We start from the raw sequence: 15,017 nt of genomic DNA, 5'->3' as shown, positions 1-15,017 counted from the left end.
TTGGTGCACTTCCGGAGCAGAGCCCTCCAATCAATAGCTGCTTTCGTTGCGGCTTTAGAACCGGATATAGAATGCGCAAAGAGTAGGCCAATCAGAAAACGATCCTTGCCAACTTGGGCGGGAAGAATTAGAGGCTCCCTGGGAAGCGGGACTGGTTCAGGCATCCGCCTGGGAGCCAATCAGAGACCTGATCGCGTAGCTAGTGCAGCCACCGCAGCCAAAGCGTAGCACGCCGCTGTCACCGCCGCTTCTTTTTCTGCCCCGCGGAGAAGATGACCGTCGGGAGGCCTGCGGGAGCCTCCGGCGGCGCTCAGTGGAGCCGGCAGGTGAGAGAGAAAGAGAAGGAGAGGAATTCGGTCTGCGCCCGGAAAGGAGTCTCTAAAGAGAGGAAACTGTTTGTCATTGCCTTGGAGACAGAGTCAGGGGCGTGTCGCGGAGAGGTGTGGGATTAAAATCAGCAGCGTTTGGGGACCCGCAAGGGACTCTCTAACGGGTTGAGCGTTATGTTAGGCCCTTCATAGACCCACAGCAGTGGCCCTCGGTTTTCGCTTATCCTGTCAACTACCCTAAGACTAATAGTACTATTGTTGTCTCCATTTGGTAGAAAAGAAAACTGAGGCACAGAAGAATCCATACAAAAAGTAGATTGGTGGTTGCTTAGGGCAGGCTGGGAAGGAAGGGTCGAAAGGACTAGGGAAAATAGGGAATGACTGCTAAACGGTATGGGCTTTCTTTGGGGGGGGGGCGGTGATTAAAATGCTCTAAAATTGTGACGGTTGCACAACTCTGTACTAAAACTCACTGAGTTGTACTCTTTCAGTAAGTGAGTTGTGTGAACTGTACGGTGTCTCAATAAAGTCGTTTTAAAAATTTTTCCCTAAGATCACATGCTCCTCAGTAGCACAGCAAGGGCTGGAGCACATACACACCTTTGACTCAGAATCTAGTGTTCTTTTCACTATTAGAGCTGGACCTTGGAGAACCCAGGAAAACCATCACCAATATCACCTGGAGGCCTGCAGCAGCCTACACCTCACTGATTTCCTAGATGCAACTAGTCATTGTATACAGTCCAATCCTGGCCCCACACCAGCCTCTCTAAGGGTATCTCGAGAATACCACTGTCCTCCAGTCACTCTGGCCCTCTTTCTAACTCTCCAAGAGTCAAGTCTGTTCCTGCCTCAGGTCCCTGCTTTTGCATTTGCTGTTCCTTAGAACTCAAAACCCTCTTACCCCAGATCTTAGCGAGGCTGGCTCCCTCTCATCAATCAGATGTCAGTCCAAAACTCCTCCACAGCGAGAAAGTAAAGATCAGCCCAGGACTGAGAAAGTCCAGTTCAGACTGTAATGAGGCCAGCAGCCAGATTAGCAGAAAACAGTGTTTCTCAAAGGGCCACAGTGTGCCTACAAAGAGACCAACACCCCCTTCTAAATGATGATGCTTAACTACCAATTACCCAGATCCACCTTGTTCTAGTTACCTTTTCAATAAAAATTGCTGTCACCCACTTACCAAAGTGTGCCCTCTTCATGACAGCATCCATCCAGAATGGATCCAGAGGGATCCACTCTTCCTCAGAATCATTCAAGAGAAGCCAACCCTAGAAAAAGCCCCTCTCCCACCCTCTTACTGAAAGTCCCCACTCCTCCCCCCGCCCCCACACAAGTTCCCTGTAATTTTTCCTGGTGTAATTTTTCCAATAAATTAATAAGCCTAACTCTGACTATAGATACATTCCTAGTGGCATTTGTGATGGGATTTTATCAACAGAAAAGCTTCCTAAAGCCACCTCATCACTGTGTAATGTCACAATTTATGGCTTTTATTGAATTTATTATCATATACTTGTCTCTCTCCCTCTCATTAGAATGTAAGCTTCATGTGCTTGACTCGTTCTCAGCCTAATGCTCCGTGCACATAAGACACCCAAAAACTATTTTCTAAGTGAATGGAGTACTTAAACCCAGTTGGGTTTCCACTTTCTACGACATTGTTCTTTCAGCTAGACCACATTGTCTGTCCTGTTGATTACTCATTCCTAGTAACAGGTGGGATATTAGGTAGACTATTAGGAAAACAGAGGTGTAGACAAAGGAAGCAGGAAAAAGAAGACTGGAAAAAAGTAGGTGAAACCCCAATAGGGCAAGGCCCAGAGTGTGGCCAAGGTCACGGGTAGGATTCCTGGAGTGCCGGGGGCAGAATGCATGATACAGAGTAAGTACTCTGCAAATGCTCACTGCACATGAAGTAGGGAACCAACGTTAGCCGTCTGCTTCCCTTCAACCAAGCATATGCCCACATACCAATTTGTGAAATGTCCTTAAAGCAAGGAATGCATCTGATTCTTCTTCGTTCCTTCCCAGTCGCTAATATACAGAGACCTATTCAAAGTGAAATCAACAGTTAGGCTTTGAGAAAATTTGAAATTATAGTTGACCCACAGTCTTTTCTGTTTCATTTTAGATATTTCCCCCCAAATCCTCCCCAGACACAGAGACGGAAGAAGAGCTGTCTGGGGATGGGCTGGTTTTGCCCAGGGCTGGCACACTCCATGACTTCCTCAGCCCGGAGGAGGAGACGGTTTCTGATTCTTCGGACTCCACTGGGAGCTTTTATAAGACCCTGCAGGTACTAAAGCCGAAAGGCAGGTGGTGCCTGTTGGAATCCCTTTATCAGAACAACCCAGACAGTGGCGAGGACTTCTCTGAAGACGATGAGGACCTGGAGAGTATCTTCCAAGACAAAGGCAGGGGGAAGCCCGAGGCCCAGTACCCTGTGTCTCCGAGGTAAGGAAGGCCCTGCAGTTCAACAGCTGCTTCATGACTCTGGGCCTCATCCGCTTCCTCAGCAAAGTTGTCCCTTACCGAGGCTCCAGCTCAGAATCAGGCCTTCGGAGCCAAACACGTTCTGATTCCTACCCAGCAGTCCTAAATCACTTTGGATAACCCTTAGTCATTGGAAGCACTCGAATTGATTAAAGGGATGCCTTTGTCACTACCTCCCTGAGAATGGCAACAAGGTACGTTTACCTTGGCCCAGCCCTGTTATATGCGCCTACACCGTATCTTATTTTCTCCTCCCACTAACCCTGTAAGTAGCTATTATTTTTGCCATTCTCCAGATGAGGAAATTGAGGTGCCAAGCAAACCCTGCCAAAGGTCACACAGCCGGTAATTGTTTGAAGCAAGATTTGAACCTGGGTCTGACTCCAAAGCCTTGCTCTGCACCATTGCACTGTTCTCTCCCCCATATGAAGATAATGGAATGCAGGGCAACCGGTGGAACGTGAGACTCTTGATCTTACGGTTGTGAGTTCGAGCCCCACATTGGGTGTAGAGATTACTTAAAAAGAAAATCTTTAAGGGGCACCTGGGTGGCTCAGTCGGTTAAACATTCAACTCTTGATTTCGGCTCAGGTCGTGATCTCACGGTTCGTGAGACTGAACCCGGAGTCAGGCTCTGGGCTGACAGTGCGGAGCCTGCTTGGGATTCTCTCTCACCCTCTCTCTGTGCCCCTCCCCCACTCACAGACTCTTCTCTCTCTCTCAAAATACATAAACATTTTTTTAGACATTAAAAAATTAAATCTTTAAAGGAAAATATTAGAATGCGAAGTGGCAAATCTTGAATCAGTTCTGAGGAAAGACTTCCAACTAGGGCTGCTAGATGGCCTGAGGGAAGGAGCGAGGCACAGGCCCAGACGCCTGCGGGGCTGTGTGAGGCTCCGGATCTAACTGCCGTCTTCTGGGAGGGAGGTGTGGGAAGGAGTAGGAGGAGGAAAGGGCCTCCAGCCTGGCCTGGCCTCCGCACAGCTGCTTTCTCCCCCCAGGTGCAGCTCCCCACGGTGCTGCAGCTCCCTGAGCAGCCTTCCCTCCGACACTCCCAAGGTTCAGCCCCAGCCACCTTCAGGCTCCAGGCCTCCCTCCCAGCACAGAAGCATCAGCTCCTGGGCATCAACCATCACGGTCCCGCGGCCGTTCCGCATGACACTGCGTGAGGCCCGGAAGAAGGCACAGTGGCTGGCCTCACCTGCTTCCTTTGAGCAGGAGAGGACGCAGGCCCAGAGGCAGGCCCAGGAGGAGGCCGAGTGCCAGCGGCAGTTCCGGGCACAGCCTGTGCCAGCACACGTCTACCTGCCCCTCTACCAGGAGATCGTGGAGCGCAATGAGGCCCGCAGGCAGGCAGGGATCCAGAAGAGGAAGGAACGGCTCCTCTCTTCCCTGAAGCCCTTCAGCTTCCTCGTGAAGGAGGAGCAGAGAAAAGAAGCTGCTAAACAGAGGGAGTTGGCTGCCACAGCTAAGGCCAACGTCCCCAAGCAGAATGCCACCAGAAGGATCCCCAAGTCCATTCTGGAGCCAGCCCTCGGGGACAAACTCCAAGGTAAAGACATCCTTCCCACCCTGCTGCCTCCTACCTGGGGAGTACCAAGACGTGCCGGGGAGACTTAGGCTCGGGGGGTCAGCCTGGCTTGGGGATAAGTTCGTTGTTCGGGCGGACGGGCCTCAAGGCCACGCTCCATGCCGGTTGGGTCCGTCTGTATCATGGGGGAGCCCTGTAAAGAGTGGAGAGTGAGAGGTCATGCAGCCTTCTCCAAGTTTGCCCTGATGACCTCTCTCTCAGAGAGTGGGTGTGAAGGCGTCTGCAGCAGCACAGGTACAAGAACAGAGAACCAGGGAGGCATCCGGGGACCAGCTTGGGCCGGTGCTACCACCAGCTGCCCCTGAGGGAAGCTCCTACCGCCTGCCCCCCCCCATCCTGGTGACCTGCACATTTCAAGAAATGTGGTTCGATGAAAGGACTCAGGCTTTACTCATTTAGTAATGTGTCAAGCCCCAGGCACTCCTCTGTGTTCAATAAACAGACATGGAGTTTGTGGACAAGGGAGGAAGGAAGACAGATAACAGGCAAAAAATTACAAATGTGATGAGTCATTTGCAAGGATTAGAGGTGGGAGCCTCCAGGGTCATATAGAGCACATAACAGAGGGACCTAACTTAGGACATGGTGAGGCGGTGGGGACAGATAGGGAAGGTCCCCAGGGAAAGTGAGCACTGAGGCTGACCCTGAAGGATGAGCAGTGTGTTTAATTCAGGGAAGACAGAGGAAGAGTGCATCAGAGCAGCGTGGAGGTAAGAGGAGGCTGAACACATTCAAGGGATGGGAGGAGGATGGAGGGCAGAGAAGAGGGAGCAGGGAGGGAGAGGCGGGCATGGGCCAGACCTGGGGGAGGGGAAGGAAACTTGGACTTTATCCCAAGGGCACTGGGGAGCCAACTGAAGGGTTTCAAACAGGGTGGCTCAGGATCAGATCTGCAGCTCGGAAAGATCACTCTGATGCTGTGGAGATGATTAAGGGGGAGGGACAGGACCGGAGGGATGGTGATCTATAGGACACTATGTCACCAGTTCAGCGGAGAGACTGAAATTAGCAGCAGGGATGGTAAAGAGAGGCCAGACCGGAACATGGTTAAAGAGGAGGAGACTGCAGGACGGGGGACTGATGAGAGAAGGCAGGCAGGAATGATTTGGGCAATAACCTGGGCCTCTGGGTGGATGGCGGGGGCCTTCCTTGAGCCAAGGAGACCGGATCACCCCTCCGGCTTGGCCTCTGAAGGAGGAACCGCAGAGAGCGCTCAGTAAACGTAAATGGTGGCTGCCTCTGCAGCCTGCTGGCACATGGCAGGGTGTCCTGGTCAACATTTAGGAATGAGCTCTCTCCAGAAAAGAAGAAGCAAGCTGATTTGTAGTGTTTGCCACTTTCCCTGGTAAAAATACACCTATTCTGGCCAAGGTGGAGCTTCCCATATGATGTCAACTGGTTCACAAAATCCTGCAAAGCTGGCAATCGGCTCCAGCACAATACTGCACTGGAGCTTTAGAGGGAACCTTCTCCAAACCTTTAGGTATGAGGCGGGGTCCCCTGTCACCCATCACCACCCTGACCTTTTCTCCACAGAAGCGGAGCTCTTCAGGAAAATTCGCATCCAGATGCGAGCCCTAGACATGCTCCAGATGGCCTCCTCCCCTATCATCTCCTCCAGCAGCCGGGCTGACCCCCAGCCTCGAACAGCTACCCGAACCCAGAAGGAAAAGCTTGGGTTTCTGCAGACTGACTTTGGATTCCAGCCTCGTGTGAATCCTGCCGTCCCTGACTACGAGGGCCTTTACAAGGCCTTCCAGAGAAGAGCTGCCAAGAGAAGGGACACCAGAGAGGTGACTCACAACAAGCCCTTCTTGCTGAGAACCGGCAGTCTGCGTCGCGCTCAGCGGCCCTGTGACACCACCACCTCTGGAGAGAGGAGGGTGAGAGCCCTGGGCAGTTACGGGAGGGTCCTGGCCTGAGACCCAAAATACAGGAATGGGCCGGGTCTCAACATACGGCACTTCTCATGACATTTTTGTTTTTTTAAAAACACTGGCTCAGCTGTTGGATTGATATCCAGCTCTTGGCCTGGTAATAAACTTGGGAACTCATTACTCTTTCCTTAATCCCAGGGGAAAAAAAAAGATTCCTGGTCTGACTAGTCCTTCACTGAAACTGAATCCTCCTTACAATAGAAATTAATCACACATTGCTGTCCCACCAATACCAGCCTTCGTTTCTTCTAGGACTCCCCACAGTCACCAGCCACACCCCTGCCAAGGAGTCGTTCTCTGAGTGGCCTTGCTTCTCTCTCTGCCAACACCCTCCCCGTGCACATCACAGATGCCACCAGGAGGAGGGAGTCTGCAGTCAGGTGAGTGGTCAGGCTCGAGATCTTGGCCCAGGACCAAGTTCAGTGGTCAGTGCTCGGATTCTGGCCCAAATGCTAGAAACCATCCTGCTGCTGGGCCTCTCTCCTGTTACTACAGAGACCTAAATGGGTAGAAGGGAGTTCTCTGATCAGGACAGGAATACAGGTAACTCTCCACATGTAGTGATGGAGAACAGTTGGCCATCATTCATGGGGGACTTACTCTGTGCCAGTCACAATGTTAAGGCTGGAGATACCTTATGGAGCCCATAGTTTAATAGCTAGTATGAAATACAGAAAATCAAAGAACTACTACTTTGTGAGTAGTGCAATGACAGGGAAATACAGGGGATCTGGGAGGCTCTGGGCAGCCTGGGGCAGGGTTCTCTTTAATAGATGTCTGAAGAATGAGGAATTAGCCAAAGGCTGGAAAGAAAGAAAGTTCCAGAGAGAACAACATAAGTGAAGACCCACAGATGAGAGAGGAAGCCATTAGGAATAGGAATTCAGAGAAACCTGTTGGCAGGTGGCTGACCCTGTCACAAAGAAAAGGCATCCACTGCACAGATTTGAGATTCTCTGAGATTCTGCTAGTTCAACCGAACTAGCAGTCGGTTGGGAAGCAGGAGCCTCCTTACTTTTTCATTCTTCAACTGGCCTCTGTCATGGTGTTGTTCTCGACGAGCCAGCGCCCCACCAAGAGTTCCTCCACTAGACCCCTGAGCTGAGGTCAGCACAAAAGGTTGTGGTGTAACAAGCAGTTTAGTGCTGGGAGAGGACGAGCATCTTAGTGCTTTCCTGTGGGGCTAACCAACTTGGCTCTTTAGGCTCCACAACAGGGATTATAGAAATATATTTAAAATCCAAGAGATACTCCCTTCTTCCTCAAATGTCATAGTCAGAGCTACTAAATCAAGGCTAAATGCATCGGTGTCCTGAGGTCCCAATAAGGTAGGCCTTATGGGCCAGAGGCTGGCCCCCTGAGGGGATATCCATATTTGCTTCCCAGCAGTGGGGAGTTTGATATAATAGCAGACTAAACTTTCATGCCTTCAAGCAAGAATCTTGGTGGTTTTTTTTTTTTTTTTCTGGCTTTTTCTGGAAAATCCTGGCTTTTCCACTAGCATGCTGGGTAGCTTTGAGTGAGTGGCTTATCCTCTCCGAGGCTTGCTCTCCTCACCTATAAAAAGAGGGGCTTACAGTTCTTACCTCATGGGGCAGTTCTGGAGATTACAAAAGATAATTGATATAAAGCACTTGATTCTTTTCTGCTCTTGGTTCAGAGTAGAGTAGCTCAGCAAATGGCAACTATTAGTATTGTTTCCAGACAGGCCAGAAGCCTTAGTGTAAGGATATTGTATTTCAGTTCAATTATTGAACTTCCCCTGGGGCAGAAAATCACCGTGTCCATAGTGCTGGGAAGGCTTCATTTGCCAATCTCAGAATCCTGTTCTTTCTGAAGCGCCAGTGTGGTAAATTACCCCACTCATAGAAAACACCATTTTACTTTCCAGAGGTTACTAAGAGTGCTTTTAATATACTCAGGTTGGTCATCTTGTGTGTTTTTTGCCTCCTTTCTTCAGAAGTTCACTTGAAAAAAAGGACAAAACAGATGAGAGTACTCAGTGGTTGGAGATGCACAAAAAGAAGTGTCAAGCGATGTCTAAATCTGTGACCTTGCGTGCAAAAGCCATGGATCCTCATAAAAGCCTGGAGGAAGTGTTCAAAGCAAAGCTGAAAGAGAATCGGTCAGTGTCCTCCATGTGCCAAAGGGTATCTGTCTTGGGATCCAACAGATCATTGCCCTTGAAAGTAGGCTCCTGTAATCGCACACAGTCAAGGATTTAGTTTTGCTAGGCAGTTAGGAATTTACAATGTCTTTGGGAATTACTCTGCTTAATTGGAATGAAGGGTTGGAAAAAGAATTCATTCTAAAAATCTTGTTAATTCCAGGAACAATGACCGTAAAAGAGCAAAAGAGTATAAGAAAGAATTGGAAGAAATGAAGAAGAGAATACAAACAAGGCCCTATCTCTTTGAACAAGTTACCAAGGTAAAACTAAGCCATCATTCTTCTCTCTCAGTCTTGGATGAAAGTGCTTTTAGGAATGATGGAACAGAGGGGCACCTGGGTGGCTCAGTCAATTAAGCCTCTGAGTTCGGCTCAGGGCATGATCTCATGGTTCTTGAGTTTGAGCCCCATGTCAGGCTGGGTGCTGACAGCTCACAGCCTGGAGTGGAGCCTGCTTTGGATTCTGTGTCTCCCTCTCTCTCTGCCCCTCCATCACTTATGCTCTATCTTTCTCTCTCTCAAAAATAAACATTTAAAAAAAAAAGAAATGATGGAAAAGTTTAATATCTGGGTATTAAACATTTCCTTGAGGATCAGAAAGATTCAAAATTGAGCCTGTTACCAATTTCCACCCAAAGAAGTGGTGCAATGGTGAATGTTGCTTGGACTGATTTCACCCAAGACTAGACTCCAGAGGCATCTGTGAAGTGTTTCACTTCTGGGAGTGTTCTCTACAGTCTAGCTTTCACTAGACTGAGGGCTAGATGCCACATACACAGTAACAGTCTGGCTGTGTTAGTGAGAATATCTTTAATTTACTAACATCATCCCTTCCCCTGCGGTGCTGGTGCCCTGGGCATCCCCAGCCTCTAGAGCTGTGGCACAGTTATAGGTCCCCAGAGGTTGGGATGCTCACAAGCACCCCAGCAAGCCCTTTTCAGATTAAGTAGCTTTCAGGATGGAAGAATCATTTTAAGATGTTCTCTAGACTTTTAGGGAAGTTGGATCCGGTTGAGATCTCCTCCTTAAGGGACCTCTGGAGCTATCTGAACAGCCTTAGAAAGGCCACTATTCCTGGAAGTTTTGGGCTGTATCAGGCTGTCGATCCCTCTTCTCTCTAGTTTCAGACAAAAGTTGGAGTTCCCTAGTAACCTGGTTCCAACTGCTGGACCTTATCTCCATCTTGCAGCCAGTGTGTTATCTAGGCATTTCCTGAGTCCACCCCTCCCCACCCCCATACATACCACACACACACTTGCACACATGCTGGACTGTCTGGACTGGATTTACTTAGCAACTTGCATTGTTCAAAATCTCTCATAATGATCTTTCCTCTTTATGTTAATTCTTTCCAGCAAAGCTCACTCTCAGATCTCAACAGATCTTTCACCACTCTAGGAAAAATACAAAGTGCTCTATATGATTTTGCTACTAAACATTTAAATTAAAACAAACAAAGAAATAACCTTTTTCTGGTCCACATACAGACCATCTATCCTGTTAAGAATGTTACTAGTGCAGCTTATTTTCTATTTGTTATATATTAGTGTTCCTGATGATGGCTTGATTGCTTTTTTTTTTTAAGTTTATTTTGAGAAAGCATGGGGGAGGGGCAGAGAGAGGTGGAGAGAAAGAGAATTCCAAGCAGGCTTTGCACTGCCGGCAGAGAGCCCTACACAGGGCTTGAGCTCACATATTGTGAGATCATGACCGGAGCTAAAATCAAGAGTCAGATGCTTAACTGACTGAGCTACCCAGGTGCTCGTGGTTGCTTTTAAATCTTAAAACATTTTTAGTCCATTTTTTTCATCTGAGTCTTACTTGGTGGTCCAAAAATCTAAATCCTTGCTTTGCAAAGGTGTGGCTCCCAAATTCACAGTTGGCATCTCCTGGGAGTGTTAGACACAGAGTTTCGAACCTTATCTAAGACCTACCAAATGAGAATCTACATTATAACAAGATCTTCAGGTAGTTCCAATGCACTTTAAGGCTTGAAAACAGGCTCTAAGTAATTTTCATGTAAATCTGTGCCCAGCACTAATGGGGATTGGGTTAGGGGACAATTTTAGGCATGTGGATTAAGCAAGTGATTTAGAATTACCTTGTAATTCACAAGACAGCTACAGCAGATTTGTTTCCATTCCACAGGACCTTGCTAGGAAAGAAGCAGAACAACGGTATCGAGACACCCTGAAGCAGGCTGGGCTGGATGAAGACTTTGTGAGGAACAAGGGTGAGGGCACCAGGGCTGTACAATGGAAGGAGCAGTCAGAAGTCCCTGAATGTCCCAGGTAATAATCTCACGTGCGCCTGTCACCCTGTGGCTCTCAGATTACGATCCCTAGTAATGCCACTAGGAGGGACCTTTAGAACAGCCACACATATTTTGAGATCACAATCCTGTATTTATAGAATACTAACCCAGAGATCTCCAGATAATAGATTTAAATTGGGAGAATAAGTGCAGTTGTTATTGTTAATAAAATATAACCATTGTATATTAGGTTTAGGTTCCTTCGATTTGAAACAGATCATTTTTCCAATTCTAGTTCTAGGGCCATCAGTCAAGAATATTTTTACTTCACTTTTGAGGGACAAACATATATATTTTTACTTACTATAAAATTATAAAACTGCTTTTCTAACACTTTTTATTTTGTTTGGGTAATTGAAAGTAAAAACCTTTAAATATGCATAATAAAAGGTATAATAAAAGGTATAATATCCTAAACAAGCAAAGCCTGTCTCCTCCCCCCCAGCATGATCACCGTGGCTTGTTGAAATCTAGCACTCTTTAAAAAGTACCTCATTAGCACCACCCCTCCACTGGTATCAAAAGGGAGAAGAAAAGCATAGTTATTGCCATTATTCTCAACTTTGTTTCTTAAATCCTAATGGCTCCTTCCCTAATTCCTATCCCAGTTCTCCCCCTAGAAATTTAAATTTCCCTTTACACCCCATATAAAATAATGAAAATGTTGAAACCATCCTTAAGCCTTACATAATGCTTTAATTACAAACATTTTATTTCATAATGCTTTAATTTATACTGTAGCACCCATGAAACTACAAAACTCGGCACCAGAAATCCACAGCAGGATTTAGAAGAATCTCTACAACAGCCTACAAGCCCCAAAAAAGAACTGGAGGAGCTGTCTCATGAATTGCTAGATAATTTCAAATCACTTGCTTAATCAGTAACACTTAAAATTACTGCTTTTCAATATTAAGTAACTAACTTGGGGTTGAGTCAAGGCAGGCAAAACTTGGCTTTTGAGCCAATGGCTACTCTTAGAGAATGAAGATAAGAAAAGTAGCAAGAAAAAAAGTAGCAGGTAACAAACAGGGAATGGTTTAAGCAGATCAAAGTGAAAAGCCTCAGGGTGGAGGATTCAGAGCGGAGTTAAGCATTCTTGCTTCTTGGGCTTCCTACTTAAAAAAGGAGCACACACCCAAATGCCTACAGGGGCCAGTTAGGAAACAAATGGATCACATGGGCTGGGTATAAGGTACACTATTAATAGCTAGAACCCAGGCCCAGAATTGCCAGATCAGCAACTGAGTTTTGAAACAGAAGCCAGGAATTTCCTGTTGGCAACCAATTAAAACATTACTTAGAAATATTGTGTGGGAAAACAAAACACTTGCAGGAAGACAAGTCTGCAACTTCTAGTACATGGTTTCTTAACCTCAGTACTATTGATTTAGGGCCAGATGAGTGCGTCGGTGTTGGGTGTTGGGAGAAGGAGCTGTCCTGTACATTGTAGGACGTTAGCAGCATCCCTGGCTTCTACTCACTGGATGCCAGTAATGCCCTCTCCAGTTATGACAAAAATGTCCCTAGATATTGCCATATGTGGGGCAGTGGGCAGGCAAAAATGTTCCCAGTTAAGAACCACTGTTCTAGGGGCGCCTGGGTGGCGCAGTCGGTTAAGCGTCCGACTTCAGCCAGGTCACGATCTCGCGGTCCGTGAGTTCGAGCCCCGCGTCGGGCTCTGGGCTGATGGCTCAGAGCCTGGAGCCTGTTTCTGATTCTGTGTCTCCCTCTCTCTCTGCCCCTCCCCCGTTCATGCTCTGTCTCTCTCTGTCCCAAAAATAAATAAACGTTGAAAAAAAAAAAATTAAAAAAAAAAAAAAAAAAAAGGAACCACTGTTCTAGTATAAAAGTAAGGGCTACAGAAAATAAAAATTGGCATTTTAAGAATACAAGATATTGACATGAACTCAATCTACATAACAAAGGGTGATTATGCATATCATTAACAACTTAAGAACTATAACTACTGAATTTAAAACGGCAGTTAATTTTTCCTGTTATCTGCTTAAAATATGTCACTGTGTGCATGGTATGTGTGTAAGCCTGAGGTTCATTTTCAATAAATGTGAAAATTCTCTGACAGCCATGATTTTCTACTAGTAAGCGGTCTTTGAAATACTTTTCTTCTCACCAGTGATAATTATTCTCTATCAGTAGCTGTGGATGATAGCAATAGTGCCTATTCTTACCAGAAGCCCCCAATTTCTCATGTTTTAACATTCTGGAAAATTCAAAAGTATATTATTGCCATTTTTCCAGACTCAGACATGGTCCTTTCTGGTGAAGACGGAGCAATACTACAATAACTACTATCTAGGTTTGCTAGTTAGAGATGAAGATGCTTATGTCATGTTCCCCAAGACTCCTGGGCTCAGTTTTACCTGTATGGAATCCAAAGGGTAAATCGGTGCCCTGTCTTAAAGGGAAAGATGGAACTATTTTCTTAATCTCCTCTCTGAGAAAACAAATTTTGTCCAAAACAAGGAGCCAAAGAACTTACTGGGCTGTCTTGTTTATTTAAAGGGAAAACAACTGAAGCTCTGAATCATGTGATAGTTAACTTTAAAAACAAACAAACAAAAAAAAAAACCAAAAAACCCTTTTAACATGCTATCGTATATTCCATAAACAAAGAAAGCAAAGTGGCCAAGTAGAGGTGGATGTGACAAGATAGTACCTCAGCCTGGGCCAAGTAGGGATTCAAGTAATTTATTTTTTTGCAGCCCAGTGGCAGAGAGTCTCTTACTCAGGTTGCTAAAGGGAGTATGCCACAACAGAATTGACATCACTCCCTTCTCCAAAGCAACAAGGCATCTTGAAAGCTCAGCTTCTTGGTGAAGTTTTATGGTTGGTGGCAGGGCTTAGTTTATCCATGTGAAAAGACAGCTGAGTCTGGGATGAAAATTCTTCAAAGGAAAACCCCTTCTCAACAGTCATACTGAAGAAACTTCAGCCAACACATAATCAAATTCACTTTTGGGAGAAGTCCATCCCAAAATTTTATAGTGGGAAGAGAGGTAGGTACAGTTACCCAGCCCACATTCACTGCTTTCTTCCTTGTCTGGATCAGATGTAGTTTGAAGAGAAGCTCTCCTACATTCATCTTCTATGTCAGGAAAGATGAACAGAGGCCAAAGCGGGGTCCTGTCTTTCACAGATTCATTTTGGTTCTGGCAGATCGTGAGCCATAAGCATCCTGTTCCCACTGTGTGCACTCTGGGATCAGACAGGGCTGCTCTTCCAGGAGTTGACACCCATGCTCATGTCCGTCTTTCAGTTAAATCTCCTTGGTTTAGTAACTGTAAAAGATTAAAACCAAATCTGGAATAGGCTACCACTGAATAATAGGAAAAATAATTCATACTAAGGAAAAGGTTTAAGTGGGAGCGGGGAATGCACTACAGGGGTAAGTCAAGGGTATCTAGTTCCAAAGCAAGAGACATACGTAGACTGATCTCTTTCATATCCTGGCCTTGGGACAGCATTTTGGCCTCTTCATAATGCTGGCATTTTCACTATGACAATAAGGTATCCCGAGTCCCTAAGCCAAACTATTGTTTGTGTAGTCATGTACTCACTAGTCAGTGATGGAGGCATGCCGAACTTAACAGATATATCGGAAATGGTGGAATCCCAAATCTCCTGTCAGGCAGCGTTAGTCCAAGTACAGGCTGAAAGCTCAAGCAGAAGTAAGAGGAATGGGAGGCTACCCCAGTGAGTTCTATATGAGTTCCCACTCGTAAGGAATCCAGGGATTCCCAGGGTCCAAAAGAATGCCTTCCCTATGATGAAGGGAGAAAGCCTGAGACTCCAAGAGGGTGGCAGCCAAAACAGACTTTCTACCCTACACTCAAGGCTTTCTGTTGAAAGTGTTCTGTACAATTGATGAAACGGAGTTCCATTTTGTTATGAAAATGAGATGGGAATAACACAGTGAAATTCAGAATAAAAATGGCTTAGTAAAAATATAACCAGATAAATTCTTGAGCTGGGGATAGATTTACTTGGTGATCTCAATTTGGGTAAAGGTAATTTATACAGTAGAATTTAATAATATGGAATTTAAAGAAATTTAAACAAAATTTAAAGAAAAATGTAAAAACTTAAACCACAAATTTCATTTGATGCTGTGTTGTTAGGATGTAAGAATGGTGTCTTTTAAATCCAGGTCAAG

The 15,017-nt window shown here is 46.2% G+C and overlaps 2 protein-coding genes across 8 annotated transcripts in view; one reads left to right on the top strand and one right to left on the bottom strand.

The window, feature by feature from the left end:
* Window positions 1-84: 84 nt before the first annotated feature.
* Window positions 85-15,017, top strand: part of FAM161B (FAM161 centrosomal protein B) — a 28,874-nt gene continuing 13,941 nt past the window's right edge. The window contains exons 1-9 of one of the 4 annotated variants that reach the window (XM_047864722.1): window positions 85-326; window positions 2,465-2,787; window positions 3,831-4,381; window positions 5,957-6,303; window positions 6,610-6,737; window positions 8,318-8,482; window positions 8,688-8,787; window positions 10,675-10,817; window positions 11,582-12,536. In XM_047864722.1, coding sequence (XP_047720678.1) covers window positions 273-326; window positions 2,465-2,787; window positions 3,831-4,381; window positions 5,957-6,303; window positions 6,610-6,737; window positions 8,318-8,482; window positions 8,688-8,787; window positions 10,675-10,817; window positions 11,582-11,720 — 1,950 coding nt within the window. In that variant the 5' untranslated portion in view covers window positions 85-272 and the 3' untranslated portion in view covers window positions 11,721-12,536. Of the gene's footprint in view, window positions 327-2,464; window positions 3,021-3,122; window positions 3,310-3,830; window positions 4,382-5,956; window positions 6,304-6,609; window positions 6,738-8,317; window positions 8,483-8,687; window positions 8,788-10,674; window positions 10,818-11,581; window positions 12,537-15,017 lie in introns of those variants that run through there. The other 3 variants (XM_047864726.1, XM_047864723.1, XM_047864725.1) reach the window with 3 other exon arrangements.
* ZNF410 (zinc finger protein 410) overlaps window positions 13,340-15,017 on the bottom strand; it is a 50,826-nt gene continuing 49,148 nt past the window's right edge. For all 4 annotated transcript variants that reach the window (XM_047864730.1, XM_047864732.1, XM_047864731.1 and 1 more), the window contains one exon: window positions 13,340-14,142. In XM_047864730.1, coding sequence (XP_047720686.1) covers window positions 14,104-14,142 — 39 coding nt within the window. In that variant the 3' untranslated portion in view covers window positions 13,340-14,103. The remainder of the gene's footprint in view (window positions 14,143-15,017) is intronic.

This window comes from Prionailurus viverrinus, chromosome B3 (genome assembly GCF_022837055.1).
Source record: "Prionailurus viverrinus isolate Anna chromosome B3, UM_Priviv_1.0, whole genome shotgun sequence".
NCBI lineage: Eukaryota > Metazoa > Chordata > Mammalia > Carnivora > Felidae > Prionailurus > Prionailurus viverrinus.
The sequence above is the reverse complement of the archived record's forward strand: the minus strand, read 5'-3'. Positions and strand labels throughout refer to the sequence as shown.